This window comes from Prionailurus viverrinus, chromosome X, assembly GCF_022837055.1.
Source record: "Prionailurus viverrinus isolate Anna chromosome X, UM_Priviv_1.0, whole genome shotgun sequence".
Taxonomy (NCBI): Eukaryota; Metazoa; Chordata; class Mammalia; order Carnivora; family Felidae; genus Prionailurus; species Prionailurus viverrinus.
The window spans coordinates 91,085,382-91,100,986 of record NC_062579.1 but is presented as its reverse complement, the minus strand read 5'-3'; the positions used below and the strand labels follow the sequence as shown (position 1 = coordinate 91,100,986).

General features: G+C 47.6%; 1 protein-coding gene across 6 annotated transcripts in view; it reads left to right on the top strand.

The window, feature by feature from the left end:
- Positions 1-6,747, top strand: part of SEPTIN6 (septin 6) — a 64,787-nt gene extending 58,040 nt beyond the window's left edge. For 4 of the 6 annotated variants that reach the window (XM_047843631.1, XM_047843629.1, XM_047843630.1 and 1 more), the window contains 2 exons: positions 1,499-1,560; positions 5,075-6,747. In XM_047843631.1, the coding sequence (XP_047699587.1) occupies positions 1,499-1,560; positions 5,075-5,145 (133 nt within the window). In that variant the 3' untranslated portion in view covers positions 5,146-6,747. The remainder of the gene's footprint in view (positions 1-1,498; positions 1,561-5,074) is intronic. The other 2 variants (XM_047843633.1, XM_047843632.1) reach the window with 2 other exon arrangements.
- Positions 6,748-15,605: the final 8,858 nt, after the last annotated feature.

The following is a 15,605-nucleotide window of genomic DNA, read 5'->3' as shown; positions in this document are numbered from 1 at the left end:
GGGAGCCCTTGGAGGCACTGTTGGGCGATGTCCTTACTAAAGGGGCCTGAGGGTCTGAAAGGTGTCCAGGGTCATTGCCTTCTGTTCTTAGCTACTTGTTCCTGACTCAACTGTTGGACATTTGCAGGAAGGAGGAAACCTCTAACTTGCCTCTGTGCCTGGCCAATCGCTTAGGAGTGAAACAGTGGCTTCCGTACAACAGTAAAAGATCTAATATTTGTAGGCACTCAACTTGGCAATCCAATGACTCAAAAGTGTAATTTGAACACTTTCACCAATCAGTCCAGAGATGTTTGTTACGGAGTTAAACCACTAGGTGTCAGATCACTGACTAATGAACTTTTTTTGGTGTTACCTGATGGATAAGCTTTAACTAGCCAGAAAAGGAGTGTCACTGGACACACTGATCTGGCATTGTGTGTTAGTTGCACCAGCAGGAATGGGTTCCTATTTTTAAGATCAGAAAAACCTAAATGTGTCTTCCGGCTCCAACCAGCTGCCTTCATAGCCTGTGGTATTTGTCAACTCAATCCCTGGGGCAGCTTCGTGGCCCGCTTGCCGGAACTAGGAGATTCCTTTGTTTGGACCCCACTGACACTGAACTATAAATACTCCCAATTTAGTTATTCAGTGGAAGTTTCTGTCAGACCAGGTTCTCTCCTAGTTGTCTCACATGAACTGATCCCCCTCTCTCACTCCAGGCAGAGGACCCTATAATAGGGAGGCGTGTCTCTCCAGTCTCCAGGAATATTTGGAATTGGTGACGGCGCCTTTGTCCAATTCCGAGACGTGTGAAAACCTTGCTGGCGTGTGGGACTTCATATTAGCAATCAGGGCAAAATAGACTGTCGTCTCCCATCTTTCCAGACACAGAAATGGCCCAGGCCTGGGCTTCTTTTTTTGTTTTAATAATTTTTTTTTAATGTCTACTTACCTTTGAGAGAAAGAGACAGACAGAGTGTGAGCAGGGGAGGGGGCAGAGAGAGAGAGGGAGACACAGAATCCGAAGCGGGCTCCAGGCTCTGTGCCGTCGGCACAGAGCCCCATGCAGGGCTTGAACTCACGATCCATGAGATCATGACCTGAGCCGAAGTTGGACGCTAAACGGACTGAGCCACCCAGGTGCTCCTTGGGCTTCTTCTGTGATGCCATGAACAGTTGGCTAAATTCTGGAAAACCCTTCTTTAGATCTGGGCCACTCTGCTCCCATAGTGCTGCTGGTGGGCGGGGGGGGGGGGGGAGGTTTGGAGGGTAGAGGCGGTGGCAGGAGGCACTTCTTAAGAGTTGGTGGTTGGATGTAATAGAGTCACATACTCAGAATTTCCATTGGCTGCCCTGAAAGAGGTTACGAAAGAATATTGGTGTTCCCGGGGTCCCTCCCAGCCCGCCCTTCCTCCCCGCCCCCACTCTTCCTCATTTCCTTTGATCTCTAACCCGTCATTGTTTGTGTCAGCTCATAATATTGGATTTCTCCTCAAGCTCACTCCCTCTTCATCAGCTCTTACTGTTTTACAGTTAACTCTGCTGTTTGCTGCATGCTGCATGAGACCCAGGGTCCTGGTAAGCTTTATTAACTCTAAATAGAACCGCCAGTGGCTTCTAGAACACATGTCCCCACATCCCACTCCCCACCCAACATCTAATCACGCAAGAAGCCACTCCACTGTCCTAGCTCTTGGGACTTTACAGTATGGGGACATAGTTTGCTGTGGTCTCAGGTGTACGTGTGGAATGTTTGCCTGCGTGGTTCAAAGCGGAGCGTTTTCAGACTCGCTGCTGGAAGAGTTGAGTAGCGCAGGAGGATCCCGTGGGTCCTCAATATTTGAGGTTTCAATTGTGGCCGTTCTTTTTTTTCTTACAAGTGCCTTAGTCATTGCTTTCAAAATTAACTAACGTGTAAGTGACGAGGGAAGCTTTTGGGTTTGCGAGGCTGTCCTGCAATGTCACACTTGGCATTGACCCCAGGTTTGGGTATGTTCCAAGTCAATGGAAACTTGCTTCTCTATTTCCCTGTGGTGGCTGTTTCTTATTCAAGGGGTTCAAGTTCTCAAATTCCCTTTGGCTATGTGCACCCCTCTCCCCCCCCCCCAAAAAAAACCCTATAGTAAAAGTGGAAGAAAAGAGATTTCAAATATTATAGAGACTTCCTCACATTTCATTTTATGAATACCAGCTTTCATGTACGCCTTTGACAAGAAGGTAAGCAGGTAACCTTTGGTAACATGGATTCCTGAGGGCTGGGCGTTACGTCTACAGACTGAATAAAAGCCGTCCTTGACGTCATGTGGTTTATAGGTTGGTTGTAGCAATGATTAAGCACCTTCTGTCTATTCTTCTAGGCTCAGTGAGCAGGGAGGAAACATAAATATGTTTCATTTAACATAATTAGGCCTAATACTGTTTTTTACACTTTATCATAGAAACTTCCAAACAGGAACAAAAGAAGAGAGAAGATAGTATAACGCAGCCCCGTGTGCCCAAACCCTGCCCCCAAACAACTGTCAACATCTGGCCAGTCCCATTTCCTCTATTATCCCAAACATGCTGGAGCACTAGAAAGCAAAACCCACATCGTTTCATCTGGAAATACTTTAGCATGTAGCTCTAAGAGCCAGCAATGCTTAAAAAAAAACAAACATAACCACTACGCTACCATTATCACACCTACAAAATTAACAATTTGTTAACGTAAAATTTCTAGTCAGTGTTCAGAATACTCTAGTTGTCTCATAAATGCCTGTTCCGCATGGTTTGTTTGGATCAGGGAATATAAAACACTGAGAAGACTTCTCCCCACTCACCAATGTAGTTTATGATTTAAATGGCAAGCCCGCTGTGAAGTCGCCAAGCCGATGGCCACAGCTACTACTCTGGGGACTTTGGACAGCTGGCAAAACATCCTACTTTCAAGCAAGTCTCGAAGAGGAAGTCCAGGCAGGCTTCTGGAACATAAAGCCCCTGAAACAGCCAAAGGGAACAACCCTCAAAGAACAACGAGATGATATATTGTCTGGCTGACAGGCGAGTCTCGGAGCCCCTGTTAGTTGACAGGAATGAAAGGGCCGACTTCCATTTAGGAAGGCCACGAGCTCCTACAGCGCGTGTCCGCTGCTGTAGTTCTGGTGCCCAGCCAAGTGGCTGACGCCCAGAGGAGCTCCGTTCTTTGTTCCCCCATTTTCAGTGAGGACAGCAGGAAAGCTGTATCGCGGTAGCTTAGGTCTCAGTTGATTCGGGTTTCGGTGCACGTGGCTTGTCACAACTCGGGTCAGGTTTCCCTGAGTAGATCGTTGTCGGTAGCCATTATGAAAATGAATTCTGGCGAAACGATCATTAAAGCCGCGCCGTACCAGTGAGAAGCAATTGGCACACGGTGGGAACAGCCAACCCCAACCCCGAGTGTCGGCTTCTCCTGGCAGGCTTCTCCCCAGTAGACCGCGAAAGTGGTTCCAATCCAAATAAGGGAGGGAGGCCTTGGCCCCATGGGATCTGAAAGCCACAAAGGAAGCCTGCCCCCTCCCCAAAGCCCTCGGTCCAGGGGCGGATCACAAAGGCCACCCCTCATTGATTGGAGTGCCAGCAGGGGGAGGCTCTCTGTTTCCTCACTGCTTTCGAAATTGCTTGAGGTGCTGCGGCCTGCTGTCTGCAATTGTAAGAGAAATTCCTCTGTGACCCGTACGCAGTCGCAGATACCGTATGTCGGTGGCTACTGGCCCCTTGACCCGTGTGGGGGGGGGGGGGCGTGCAGCACGTGGACAGTACACACATGCCCAAATATATCCACCTTCCCGTGCAGCCTAGAGCATAGGCCATCGCAGTGTTGTTGAGGCCTCTCTTCCCCTCGGGAGTAGACAGACTAAAATAAGAGGTGAGCATTTTGTATAGTGTTTTAACACTTTCCAGAGCGTGTCTCCAGACGATATATTCTTTTCACCTTGCAACAATCATGGGAGGTAGAGAAGGAAGGAATAATTAATCTTCAGTTTGCAAGATGAGCAAATGGAGGAGTGAGCGATTTCGGAGCCTTACCAAGGGTCACACAGTGAGTTAGTGGCAGAACTGGAACAAGAATGCAGAACGCCTAATTTCTGGTATAAATGGCTATTCACATGAGAGGGAGAGAATGTGTGGGTGTGTGGATATGTTCACTCTGAGGAAGTGACTACAAATATACTCACATCTCACATCTGCATATGCCTTTAACTATCCCTCGCAAATATCTAATAGCTTTTATTTAATGAGATAAACGTATTCTTTGCGGGTAATAAAACGGAGGCTAGAAACACAGGCAAGGAGTTGTCAGGAACACGTCAGTGTGATGGAAAGAGTCTTGATCAAAGAGCCAAAGGATTCAGGTTCTGATCCTGTGACTCTTTCTTTGTGACCACGGAAACGTCCGTCGGTATCTCTGTTCCCGTCTCCTCGTAAGTTTCAAACGGGGATTGATACTACTTGGCTCTGCTAATGTCACCGGCATGAAAGTTTAAATGACAGCAAGGTGAAAGTGCTGGGCGAACGCAAACCCATAATGGATTTGCCGTAGCTCAGGTTTGTCAGATAACTGTGGTCCGGACCCTATTGCAGAACCCCTCAACCATCCCCGGATACTTCTCCAACCGTCTTGCCCCGGGGCACCAGTCAGTTGACTGGGGCTGCTCCCAAGTAAGCTCCACCCCCTCTGCTTCCCCTAAGGGACAGCGCAGTGGGTGGCCCGAGAGCCTGGCGCTCTATCCAGTGGCCTGAGGCCACCTGGAGATTTGCTGACTGGATTCCTGTAGTGTCTGCGTGGGGGGGGGGGGGGGGGAGGGCATTAGGACCTAGTAATTCAGAAGAAAGTATTCTGGTGGCTGTTGATAATGATTTTGCCAGCTTAACACCACTGTCCTGCCATTCAGAGGTGTGTGGGGGTGTGTGAGAGAGAAAGCATGTTCCCAGGAGCCAATGCAGTAAGACCCTATTCTAACATAGCTGTATTCTAATTATCCATTAGTCGTCATGGCAATTTTCTTCTAACCTTTTTTTTTTTTGGTACATTAATCCATCTGTTCATTAACCCAACTTCTCTTTTCATTTTCAGTTTGGGCTTCCTGTAGACGCCCTTTTCCTGCGCAACAGAGCTGGGCCTCCCTTTCTCTAACTCCCCCTTAACACGTCCGGGGGAGCACGCCACCTGTGCCCTCCCCTCTCTTCCTGCCAAAGTTTATAGAAGCCCGGGAGTCTGAGGATGGTGTCTGGCCTCTGGTCGAGAAGCCAGCGGTCGCCGTGGTTCGGAGATGCCTGGCGCATCCCAGCCCCCCTCCTGGCGCCTCCCCCGCCGGCCTCTCCCCGGCCATCTTTGCCACACTGTGACACGTTCCATGGTCCCATCTGCCCTTCCCCACCACCAGCTTCCCTGCTCGTGACTGCTGCTTGTTCCCCTGAAGTATTTGCGTCCACCGTGGATGGGTCAGAGCCAGTCAGCACGGCTCTCCCCCTTGGTCCCCAGGCACCGGGCCACGGCCCCTTCTGAGAGGGCTCCAGTAGGAGGTCCTCTGGTGCCTTTTCCCTCTGGCCTCCGAGCCCAGCCCTTTCCAGTTTTGAGTTGCTCCGAGTAGGTGCACTCAAGTGGTGTTAAAAATCCAGAACGCGTTTAGTTATGCCGAGGCCTTTCCAGAAAACTCGACTGCTGAAGAACATAGCATAGATTTCTCCTCTCTATAATGCCGGGTACCCCACAAATGCAGAAGGGAGAATAAACCTGAATATTCTCACCAGCCTAGTGTCTTCAATGATAGACTTCTGGAATTCTTCTGAGGTGTCTCAGTATCTTTGTAATCTCCCTTAGGGCTCCACACCACCCCAATCAGGCAGAGCCAGTAGCAGGCCCACGTTGGAAACTGCCAAACCGAGCGGTCAAAAAAAGCAATGTCTTTCAGTTTTGCACTGATGGGTCTTCCCGTCTATTTAGCGCATGTCAGGAGTTTTAATCCGTATTTTGCATGTGTCCCCCCCCCCCTCCCCCCGCCCCCATAAGAAGAGGTGAGACAATCGGTTGGGGAGGCAAACACCAGGTGTTGTGCTTTGGAAGGTCCCAAACCTTATCTCCAGTCTAAAACTGTTCCAGCCCCAATTTTTATCACGGGCCCACCTGATAGTGACTTTGGGAACCCGTGTGAGGTAAAGAGCCCTCCAACGTCTGGGCCACGAGGTACAGTGTGGCCTTTGGTGTTTGGCCAGCGAGAGCGAGAGCGAGCGAGCGAGCGAGCTGAAGGTCACCTGGCAATGATGTGTGGCTAACACGCCGTTTCTCTGCCCTTCCTTTGCAGTAATCCATGGCTGTGCACTGAATAGTATCCCCTGCTACAGCTGGACTGGACTCCATTTAGCCTTTTAAAGCCAAGGCTCCTATTTTAACTGGCAGCTTTCCTTTGGGGTGCCAGGCAGCATCCCCCACCCCTGCCGTGTACTTCACTTTGAGCCCCATTTCTTCTTCTTTTGAGTTCTGCCTCCGAGTCCACTGGCACTGATCATGACCTTCTTTTGTATATCTTTTTTTTTTTTTTTTTTGAGGTTTTTTTTTTTTTTTTTTTTCCTTATCGCCTTTTTTTTTCCTCCTTCTTCAAAAACACACAGTTAAACCAGGCCATGCCAAATTTTCCGGGCTTTTTGCAGGGTTGAGAATGGGGAGGGGGTTTCCTCTCTTCCATGGTAGGAAGCGAAAAGTAGAAAAAACACACACACACACACACACACACACACACACACACACACTTTACATTTTCTTGCTGGCAGAACAAGCGCGCAGTTTTGCTGTGTATTGTTTGGTGAGTCACTGATTGGGTTAGTGACCAGAGGCGAGTATGAAACATAAGCTAGTTTCTTGAGAAACTAGCAAGGGCCTTTAGAAAGTCTCATCGTGGAGCATGTTTGGAGACCCCGTGCTTGGAGGTTCAAAACAGTATAAAACACACAAAAACGTGGATACTCAGCCAGTAGCTCAGAGAGATGCTACGTTAAAGCTGTCAAGTCTCCTTGGGAAAGGCATCTTATTTGCAGCTTTGATGTCTCCGTGTCCGGTTTTACGGCTATTTCCCCCCAAGAACCTCAAACTTAAACAACCAGTGGACTCCCATTATTCTGGGTTATTATTTGCATTACAAGTAGGAGCCCCCCTCATTTACATTTGTTTACGGATTAACTACTTGAGACCTGAGGAGTTCCCGAAAACTTCAAAAGTAGTAGCCCACCCAGCCTTTGGGAGGACTTCAGGGACTAGGCAGAAATTTCGCCTCGAGGGAGAAACTTTGGTCCATTAAACAGATAATGACCCGCTTCGCCCGCCCCTCCCCGGTAAGGGCAATTGAGGCCCAGAGAGGTCCAGGGACTTGTCAGATGTCCCAGTTGTGTTTCACAGCAGAAGCCAGGCGACATTCAGTGTGTCCTGACTCCCGATCCGTTTCACAACTGGATTCAACCTGTTCCTATATGTTCCTGGAGACCCAGGTCTTTTGATGTTCGGAGAAAATGAATAGTTAGCATCACAGGGCCTTTGAAGGGTTTTTTTTCCCCCCCAGAGAAAAACATCTGAGGATGGAGTGGGTAGGGGCGGGCAAAGCAGCGGACCAGGCCAGCTCCTGAATTGAGTGTTTCTGCTGACGGTGCCTGTTGGCTGGTCGGCTTTCCTGGAAGTCTGGAGTGGGGCCCAGGCCTGCGAATGTTTACCAGGTGCCCTAGATGATCCTCGTAATCAAGGAAGTTTGGTAAACAAAAAATCGAACCTGGGAGTGAACATGAGGCCTTTAGAAAGCCGATTAAAAGGGTTAAAATAGTTATTTTATTGGGTAGCTTTTCTCACTGTAGACAGAAAGGGGTTTCTTTTTTCCTTCTGCAGTGAAAAGGCTATTAAATTAGTACAATGGTTCTTGTTTTTCTTAAGTACCTAAATACTCTGTTAACTTCAGGTGAAAGAAAACCAGTCATTAGGAATGGTCCGAGCTTTCCTGGAAAATCCCCACATGTGATCACGATCACGATCACACACACACACAAACACACACGCGCGCGCACACACACACACACACACACACACACCCTCATTTCTCTTAAGCCGAGAAGTTTGCTTTTCCTACCTGAGGTGCAGATCACTTTTGGTTTTGGTTTTGGTTTTAATCATTTGGCATTCACATGTGGCTGTTTTGAATTAAAACAAGAAGCTTTAAACTGGTGTGTGGTGTTCTTAAAAACCTTCTCGGCAAATTTCCCAGTGTTTGCCGTCTATCAGTGTCCCCATCTCTAACCTGTCTTCTCCAAGTGTAATCTCTGCTACCTCGCACTGCCCACTCCCCTTGCCTTGTCTTACTTTGGATGTCCTTTTTCTTCGGCTAATTTCGTGTTTTCTTTCTCTTTTCTCTCTCCCTCTCTAGCTTTTTTTAATCTTGTCTCCAGCAGCTGCACTAAGTCTAAAGGAGAAGACTGCCATTATAGAAGAGTTAGGGTTCCATGTTGTCTCAAACCAGAAACCAACCAACCCCCTCTCCCCTCAAACCGCGCGCACACACACACCGCACACTCCACAAGTGTTCATGTGTCCCTGTGTCCAGGCAAGAAGCTCTCTCCTGACTTACTTGGTATTTTAAATGGAAATATCCTAACCTAACAAGGCAGGAAAAGAACCTTCAGAGCTGGAGAATGGACCAAATGTGACCTCAGAGAGACAACTGCAGACGACTCACCCAAGTGTAAGTGACTGGGGCCGGAGACCTCAGCTGTGGGTGTGGATGTGCTGTTCACAAGTTTTCTGTTTTTCCTCTTTAAATGCCAATTCTCCGGTTCGATGGGTTGACTGTCTAAGGCCACCATTAAACATCTTTGAATACGGAAGAGAAAGCCACGCGACAGTCCTATCTTCAGCATTCACAGACCTTCTGCAGACCTCCCCTCTCAGCAAGGGGGGAAGTGGATCCGCTAACACTCAGGTGGGGAAGGGAGAGACAGGAGGCGGGTTTAAACTTAGAGCAAAATGACTTCATTCAACCCTCCAAGGCCAGTTGGGGTTTTGAGAGAGGGTTCCGTCCAACCCGGGTTCTGCAAGGAGAGCTTTGATGTTGAGAAATCTGCCTTGAATTCATTGGTTTAACTTGCATCAAAATACCATGTATGTGAGTGTGCTTATTCCCGTATAGCCCTACCACCATCGCCATTCCGCTGTCCAGGGTCTCCTGAGAGAGCCTCTTTGCATGTTTTCCAGAATCTGTGTTTGTTTTTCCTTTCTTCTCTTTCGTTCCTTTTTTTTTTTTTTTTTTTTTTTTTTTTGCTCAAGAGTGTGACCAGTCACTGCCCCTCTGGGGCTTTCATTCGCCAGGAGAAACCTCCCGAAACCAGCACTGTTTAGCTTGGTACCTTTCTAATGTCCATGTCAATTTTCAATAAAATTCAAAGAAATGCTCAATGGCTGTGTGATCTGATCTTAAATCCTTAAGGGATGCGTTCCACCACGGTTTGCCCTGGGCGGGGTGGGTGGCTGCCTTCCACGTGGATGACTTAAGAGGCTCAGGGAGGTGAGCCCGTGTGCAATCTTAGGAGGTGGGCCCTGCTGTGCCCCTCCTCCCCATTTAGGCCTGAAATTCCCACGGGGCGGGGTGGGGGTGGGGCAGGAAGTCCTCTACTTTTCCTTCATTAGCGTGGATTTAACTGCTGCGTTGAGCTGATTATCCTCCAGGATAAAAGGTGTCTTGGAAATGAAGTGCCAGATCCTCCCAAGATTCTGGGATGAGTTTTGATTCCTGAAGCAAATTCAGAACTCTGCGCCGCATGTTTTCTTTCATGTAACCCTGTGATGTGAGCATCCCGAAAATTCATGAACATGACTGTTCTTTATGACAGTCTATAGATAGCAAGTAGGACTTTATGTCCTGGGTCTACCAGGGAGGGAAGCCTTCTGTTGTCCCCAGCATGAAAGTAGACAAGAGGGGAGGACGGTCAGTTTTCGACAATTCCGGTTGCAGTCCAGGTAGGGTTTTCTTTTCCTCGGCTTCATTTTCCTATTGGTCAGATGCGGGAGACCCTAGCGTGGTCCCTATCCTCTCTCTCTGTACCGGAGGAAACGACACTGGCCTGCGTCTGCGCAGCTCGCACACTAGGGGGCAGTCGAGAGAGAGAGAGAGAAAAAAAAAAACACTCGCTTATGACGTCACTGAGCAGGGGCGGGCACTTAGGTGTGGAAAAATACAGGCTCTGGAGCCAAGCACCCTTGCTATCCGTGTGTGCTCCGGGGCAAGTTGGGTTAAAAACTTCACTGTAAAAGGAGAATATAAGTAATTCCCTTGCAGGGTGATTGTGAAAGCTACGTGAGCTAATGTAACTTAACGACCTGGTTGTTCCATAAGCCACAGCCCTTATTAAGGATGGAGTTTTCCCTTTACTTGGAGCACTTTAGGTTCCTCTAATCTAGGGTTTCTCAACCTCAGCACTATTGACTTTTGAGGCCAGAGACTTCCGTGTCGTAGGGGCTGCCCTGTGCATTGCAGCCTGTTTAGCAGCGTCCCTACCTACTAGAAGTCAGTAGCACCCACCTCTCCCCCCAAGTTGTGATAACCAAAAATGTCTCCTGATGTTGCCAAATGCCTCCTGGGGGGCCAAATCGTCCCGTGTTGAGAACCATTGTTGTAAGCCAGGGGTCAGCAAACTTTTTCTATAAAGGACCAGCTGGTAAGTTATTTTAGGCTTTGCAGGCAATGTGGCCTCTGCAACCTGTTCAACTGTTACTATAGCACAAACACAAAAGCAGCCATAGATAACTATGTAAAAGGACTGAGCATAGGCTGGGTGCCAATAAGACTTTACTTATAGATACTGAAATTTAAAATTCACCCGTGAGGGGCGCCTGGGTGGCTCAGTTAGTTGAGCGTCTGACTTTGGCTCAGGTCATGATTTTGCGGTCTGTGAGTTCGAGCCCTGCGTCAGGCTCTGTGCTGAGCCTGGAGCCTGCTTCAGAGTCTGTGTCTCCCTCTCTCTCTCTGCCCCTTCCCAGCTCGTACTCTGTCTCTCTCTCAAAAATAAAGAAACATTAAAAAAAATAAAAACAAAATTCACGCGTGAATTTCATTTTCCCATGTCCTGAATTATTGCTGTTGATTTTGTCCAAACATCCAAAAATGTAAAAACCATTCTTAGCATGAGGGCCTTTCAAATGCAGGCGGTGGGACCAGTTTGGGCCTGTGAGCTGTAGTTTGCCGACCCCACCTCTAAGGCATTTTAGTGCTTAGTGATGCATCAACCACACCAAAGGTATTAGAAGTAACTGGCCAGTCGAAAGAAATCAGAAATAAAGACAAACGGCTGAACACTTAATGCAAGGTAGTGGGGGGTGGGGTGGGGTGGGGTGGGGTGGGGTGGGCGTGGGGGATGGGTTTAACTAAAATGTGCATACAGTTTTGCTGGAGCATCGGTGGGGCCAGGGGCCTGCTGTGGCCATGAGGGCGTGCTCCTGGGGCACTGCTGAGCAGGTGACAATGCCAACTGCTTCTAGGGAAAGAGCTGGGCCCCTAGAACCCTTAACAAAGACCTAGCAACCAGGGCTCCAGTTGTAAGCCCTGAGATGAAGCAGTACCCTCTGCTCTCTGAAATGCCCCCACTTAGGGAGACTGCTCTCTTTGCCACAAGCACAGCTTTCTTGCAAAGCCACTCTTTTCAAATGTGGGTACCCCTTGAAAGAGTTCTGTATCAGAACAGTGGTACCTCACTGTGGTTTTGCTGCCTGGTCCTACCTTACACTGGTGTCTCTCCAGATCCTGCACCACCTCCTAGCTTGTTTGGCTTGGGCTTTAGAAAGTCCCTGCCCTGGGCTCAACAGCTGTAAAAAAGTATATGTCTATCTGTTATGTATAGACTTGGGGCCAAACTCCTTATTTTGGGTTTGGGCTTAAATTACTTGTGCTCAATCTAACAATAAGGATATACTGAACACCTTCTGTGGGTTCGGCCCAGTGCCCTATGCTATGGGGGATACTTTTGCATGAGATCCAGTTAGATTCTGCTTTTGAGGAACTTACAGGCTAGCCACATCTCATCTACTCAACCAGATGCTTCAATCCTTCCTGATACCCAGTCTTCATTCTAGTCCCTCAGTCTGCACAGGCCTCTCCTGGAGTTACAGAAACTAGTTGGTGACTTTGTCTAAAATATCCTCTACTGATTTAAATCCTGTTTTCGAGGCTCAGGCCCTACCTTCTCCTTGACGTCCTTCTTGACCCCATCCACGTATCCTGATCTCTTCTCCATTTTCAAACTTCCTAGTTGAACTTTTATCTCTGCTGCCTCCTGTTTCAGAGACATCCCTCCCCAAGAGATGTTAAGCTTCCTAAGGGTAGGAACATCATTTATAGCGCTTCAGAGAGCCCAGTAAAGTTGGACACACAATAAAAAGTAATTAAGAGGTAGCTAGATTGAGATTTTCCAACAATGTAGGGAGTTATTGCACTTTTCAAACATTTAATTTTGGAATTAAGTTATGAGAATACTATAAAGTATATCCACACACTTGAGGCACCTGGGTGGCTCAGTCAGTTAAGTGTCTGACTCTTGGTTTCGGCTCATGTCGTGATCTGATGGTTTGTGAATTCAAGCCCCGCAATCAGGCTGTTAGCACAGAGCCTGCTTGGGATTCTGTCTCTCCCTTTCTCTGCCCCTTTCCTGCTTGCTCTCTCTCTCTCTCTCTCTCTCTTTCTCAAAATAAATAAACTTTAAATGAGACAAAATCTTAAAAAAATCGATTATTTTCATTTTAGGTCAAGGTGTTGCCCACTTTCTCCACTATATAATTACTGGGGCTTTTTCCCCCTTCTTTGCTACTAATAATCTGTGGGGGGAAACCATAAGTTCATGCACATATCCTACTGCTCCTCAAAAATTCCCCCCTAGATTTAGTATCTACTGATAATTCTTGCCTGAACCAATCTGCAAAATGACGATTTTCCAACTCGAGCACTCCCTTCATTTTTACTGGTCAGCACATAGTAAGTGAGGGCATTCCCTTCTCCCACGTTACTTCTTTATCTACTTCGTATCGCTGTGGACTTAAGGCTTCCTATTTTTTCAATAGTTCATTGCTGTCCTTAATAATTTTGATGCTCAAATTACCAAGAGTTGATCAGTGGGAGCACTCAGCTATTGCTTTTGATCCACTAGGAAACATTCCGCAAGAGGATATTGTAGTGTAGACTACTGTGGTCAAGAATTTTCGGTGATCTAATTTCTGGGGTCGTTTATGGGCGTGGGGTAGGGCCAGGCTCCAGGTTTCCCTCTTTTCATCACTCACTGACTCCCCCACAGGAAAGGGCAGGGAAAGGACAGCTCAGAGCTGTCAGTGTGTGTGTGTGTGTGTGTGTGTGTGTGTGTGTGTGTGTAGTGTAAAGACAGTGGCAAGGGCCTGTGTTAGAGCAGAGAAAGATGATGGAGGAGAGGACGATGGATGATTACACCAAGTTTCTGGATCATTTTAGGATTGTGATGGCTGCCTTGGGGCACCTAGGCAGCTCAGTTGGTTGGTTAAGCATCTGACTTCGGCTCAGGTCATGATCCAGTGGTTCATGGGTTTGAGCCCTGCGTCAGGCTCTGTGCTGACAGCTCAGAGCCTGGAGCCTGCTTCGGATTCTGTGTCTCCCTCTCTCTCTGCCCATCCCCTGCTCATACTCTGTCTTTGTGTCTCTCTCTCAAAAATAAATAAAAAATTAAAAAAATTGTTTTAAAAGATTGTGATGGCTGACTTTATCATTGCTCCCTCCCACACCTCCCTTCAACCATGGTTCAGATAATTCTGCTTAGAGGTTTCAGCTCTTACTCACTGGGCTGAAGATAGGTTGGCTGAAGGATTTTTTGATCAGAAGGATTACCAGGGAAAGAAGGTCATGGAATATCATGCAAGGTTTTGTTTCATTTTCTAGAGGATGGAAGTGTTTTTTTCCATAGTGGGGATTACAAATGAAATCCAGTTATGGTGGTCCCAGGGGAAATGGCCCCTAACATCAGTTTCATTGCCTTTCATTTTTTTGTAAGTTTATTTATTTTGAGAGAGAGAGAGCAGGGGAAGGACAGGGAGAGAGGGAGAGAGAATCCCAAGCAGGCTCTGCAGTGCAGAGCCTGATGCAGGGCTCAAACTCACGAAAGGCAAGATTGTGACCTGAGCTGAAGTCCAACACTTAGCCAACTGAGCCACCCAGGTGCCCCAGCCTTTCATTTTATAACCCAAGTTCAAAACTCAGACTGCAATTATTTGTTGCTATATGGTGGGAAAGCTTTTTTTTTTTTAATTTTTTTTTCAACGTTTTTATTTATTTTTGGGACAGAGAGAGACAGAGCATGAACGGGGGAGGGGCAGAGAGAGAGGGAGACACAGAGGGAGACACAGAATCGGAAACAGGCTCCAGGCTCCGAGCCATCAGCCCAGAGCCTGACGCGGGGCTCGAACTCACGGACCGCGAGATCGTGACCTGGCTGAAGTCGGACGCTTAACCGACTGCGCCACCCAGGCGCCCCGGGAAAGCTTTAATCCAAGCTGAGAGGAAGGAGTTTTTATTTTTTTCAAATCTCTTTCTAGGAGAGATGTGTATTGAATACAATGCTGATTTTGATAAAAGTTGGCAGTTTAGGCTGAAATTAACCCAGCTGTGAAATAATAAATCGGCTTAAAATGTAAGCTCCGAGAAAATGAATTTCACGAGATTGGGACAATGGGAAGAGCCTTCATTCATTCAGCAATTCATTTAATTCAACAAGTACCTATGGGGCGTCTACAGGAGCCAGGTGTTGGTGGTGCTAAAACCGAAATGGATGAGTTCCTTGTTTTCATGGAGCTGCCATGGTTGGGGGAGGGCGGGAATAGCCAAGCTGTACAAAATGAATTTCAAAAGGTGATACATTCTGTGAGGAAGAAGAAAAAAACAAAGCAAAACAAACTCAGGGCAGTGCAAATGACCGGGGGAGCACTGGCTAAGGAGTCAGGTGACCGAGATTCTGATCTCAGCTTTGCCGGGAATGGTCTACACCCTTCAGCAAGTCACTTTACCTCTCGGGCCTTATTTTTGTGACTCATACAAGGGTGACTTGAATGTATGAGCTCTGAGCTTCCTTCCTAGTATCGTGTTCTCTGACTTGATTTGAAGACCACCATGACGTCGATAAATCTGAACGCTTACCATTGAGTGAGAAACCAAGCGCACTCTGTGTAATGGGACAGACGTGGAAATAAATCATTATGAAACTGTAAAAAGTGCTATATCTTCTTAGTCCATACACCCCTACACGTTAGATGTGTCACGCAATGAGAAATATGTCATTTAAAAATATATACAATTTAGGGGCGCCTGGGTGGCTCAGTCGGTTAAGTGCCCACTCTTGATTCGGCTCAGGTCGTGATTTCACGGTTGGTGGGTACCAGCCCCGCGTCAGGATCTACACTATTTGGCATTCTCTCTCCCGATCTCTCTTTGCTTGGGATCCTCTTTTTCTCTTCTCTCTGACCTGCCTGCTCATGCTCTCTCGCTCTCTGTCTCGCTCAAAGATAAATAATATTTTGAGCGCAAGAGAGAGCACGAGTGGGGAAGGGGCAGAGAGAGAGAAAGAGACACAGAATC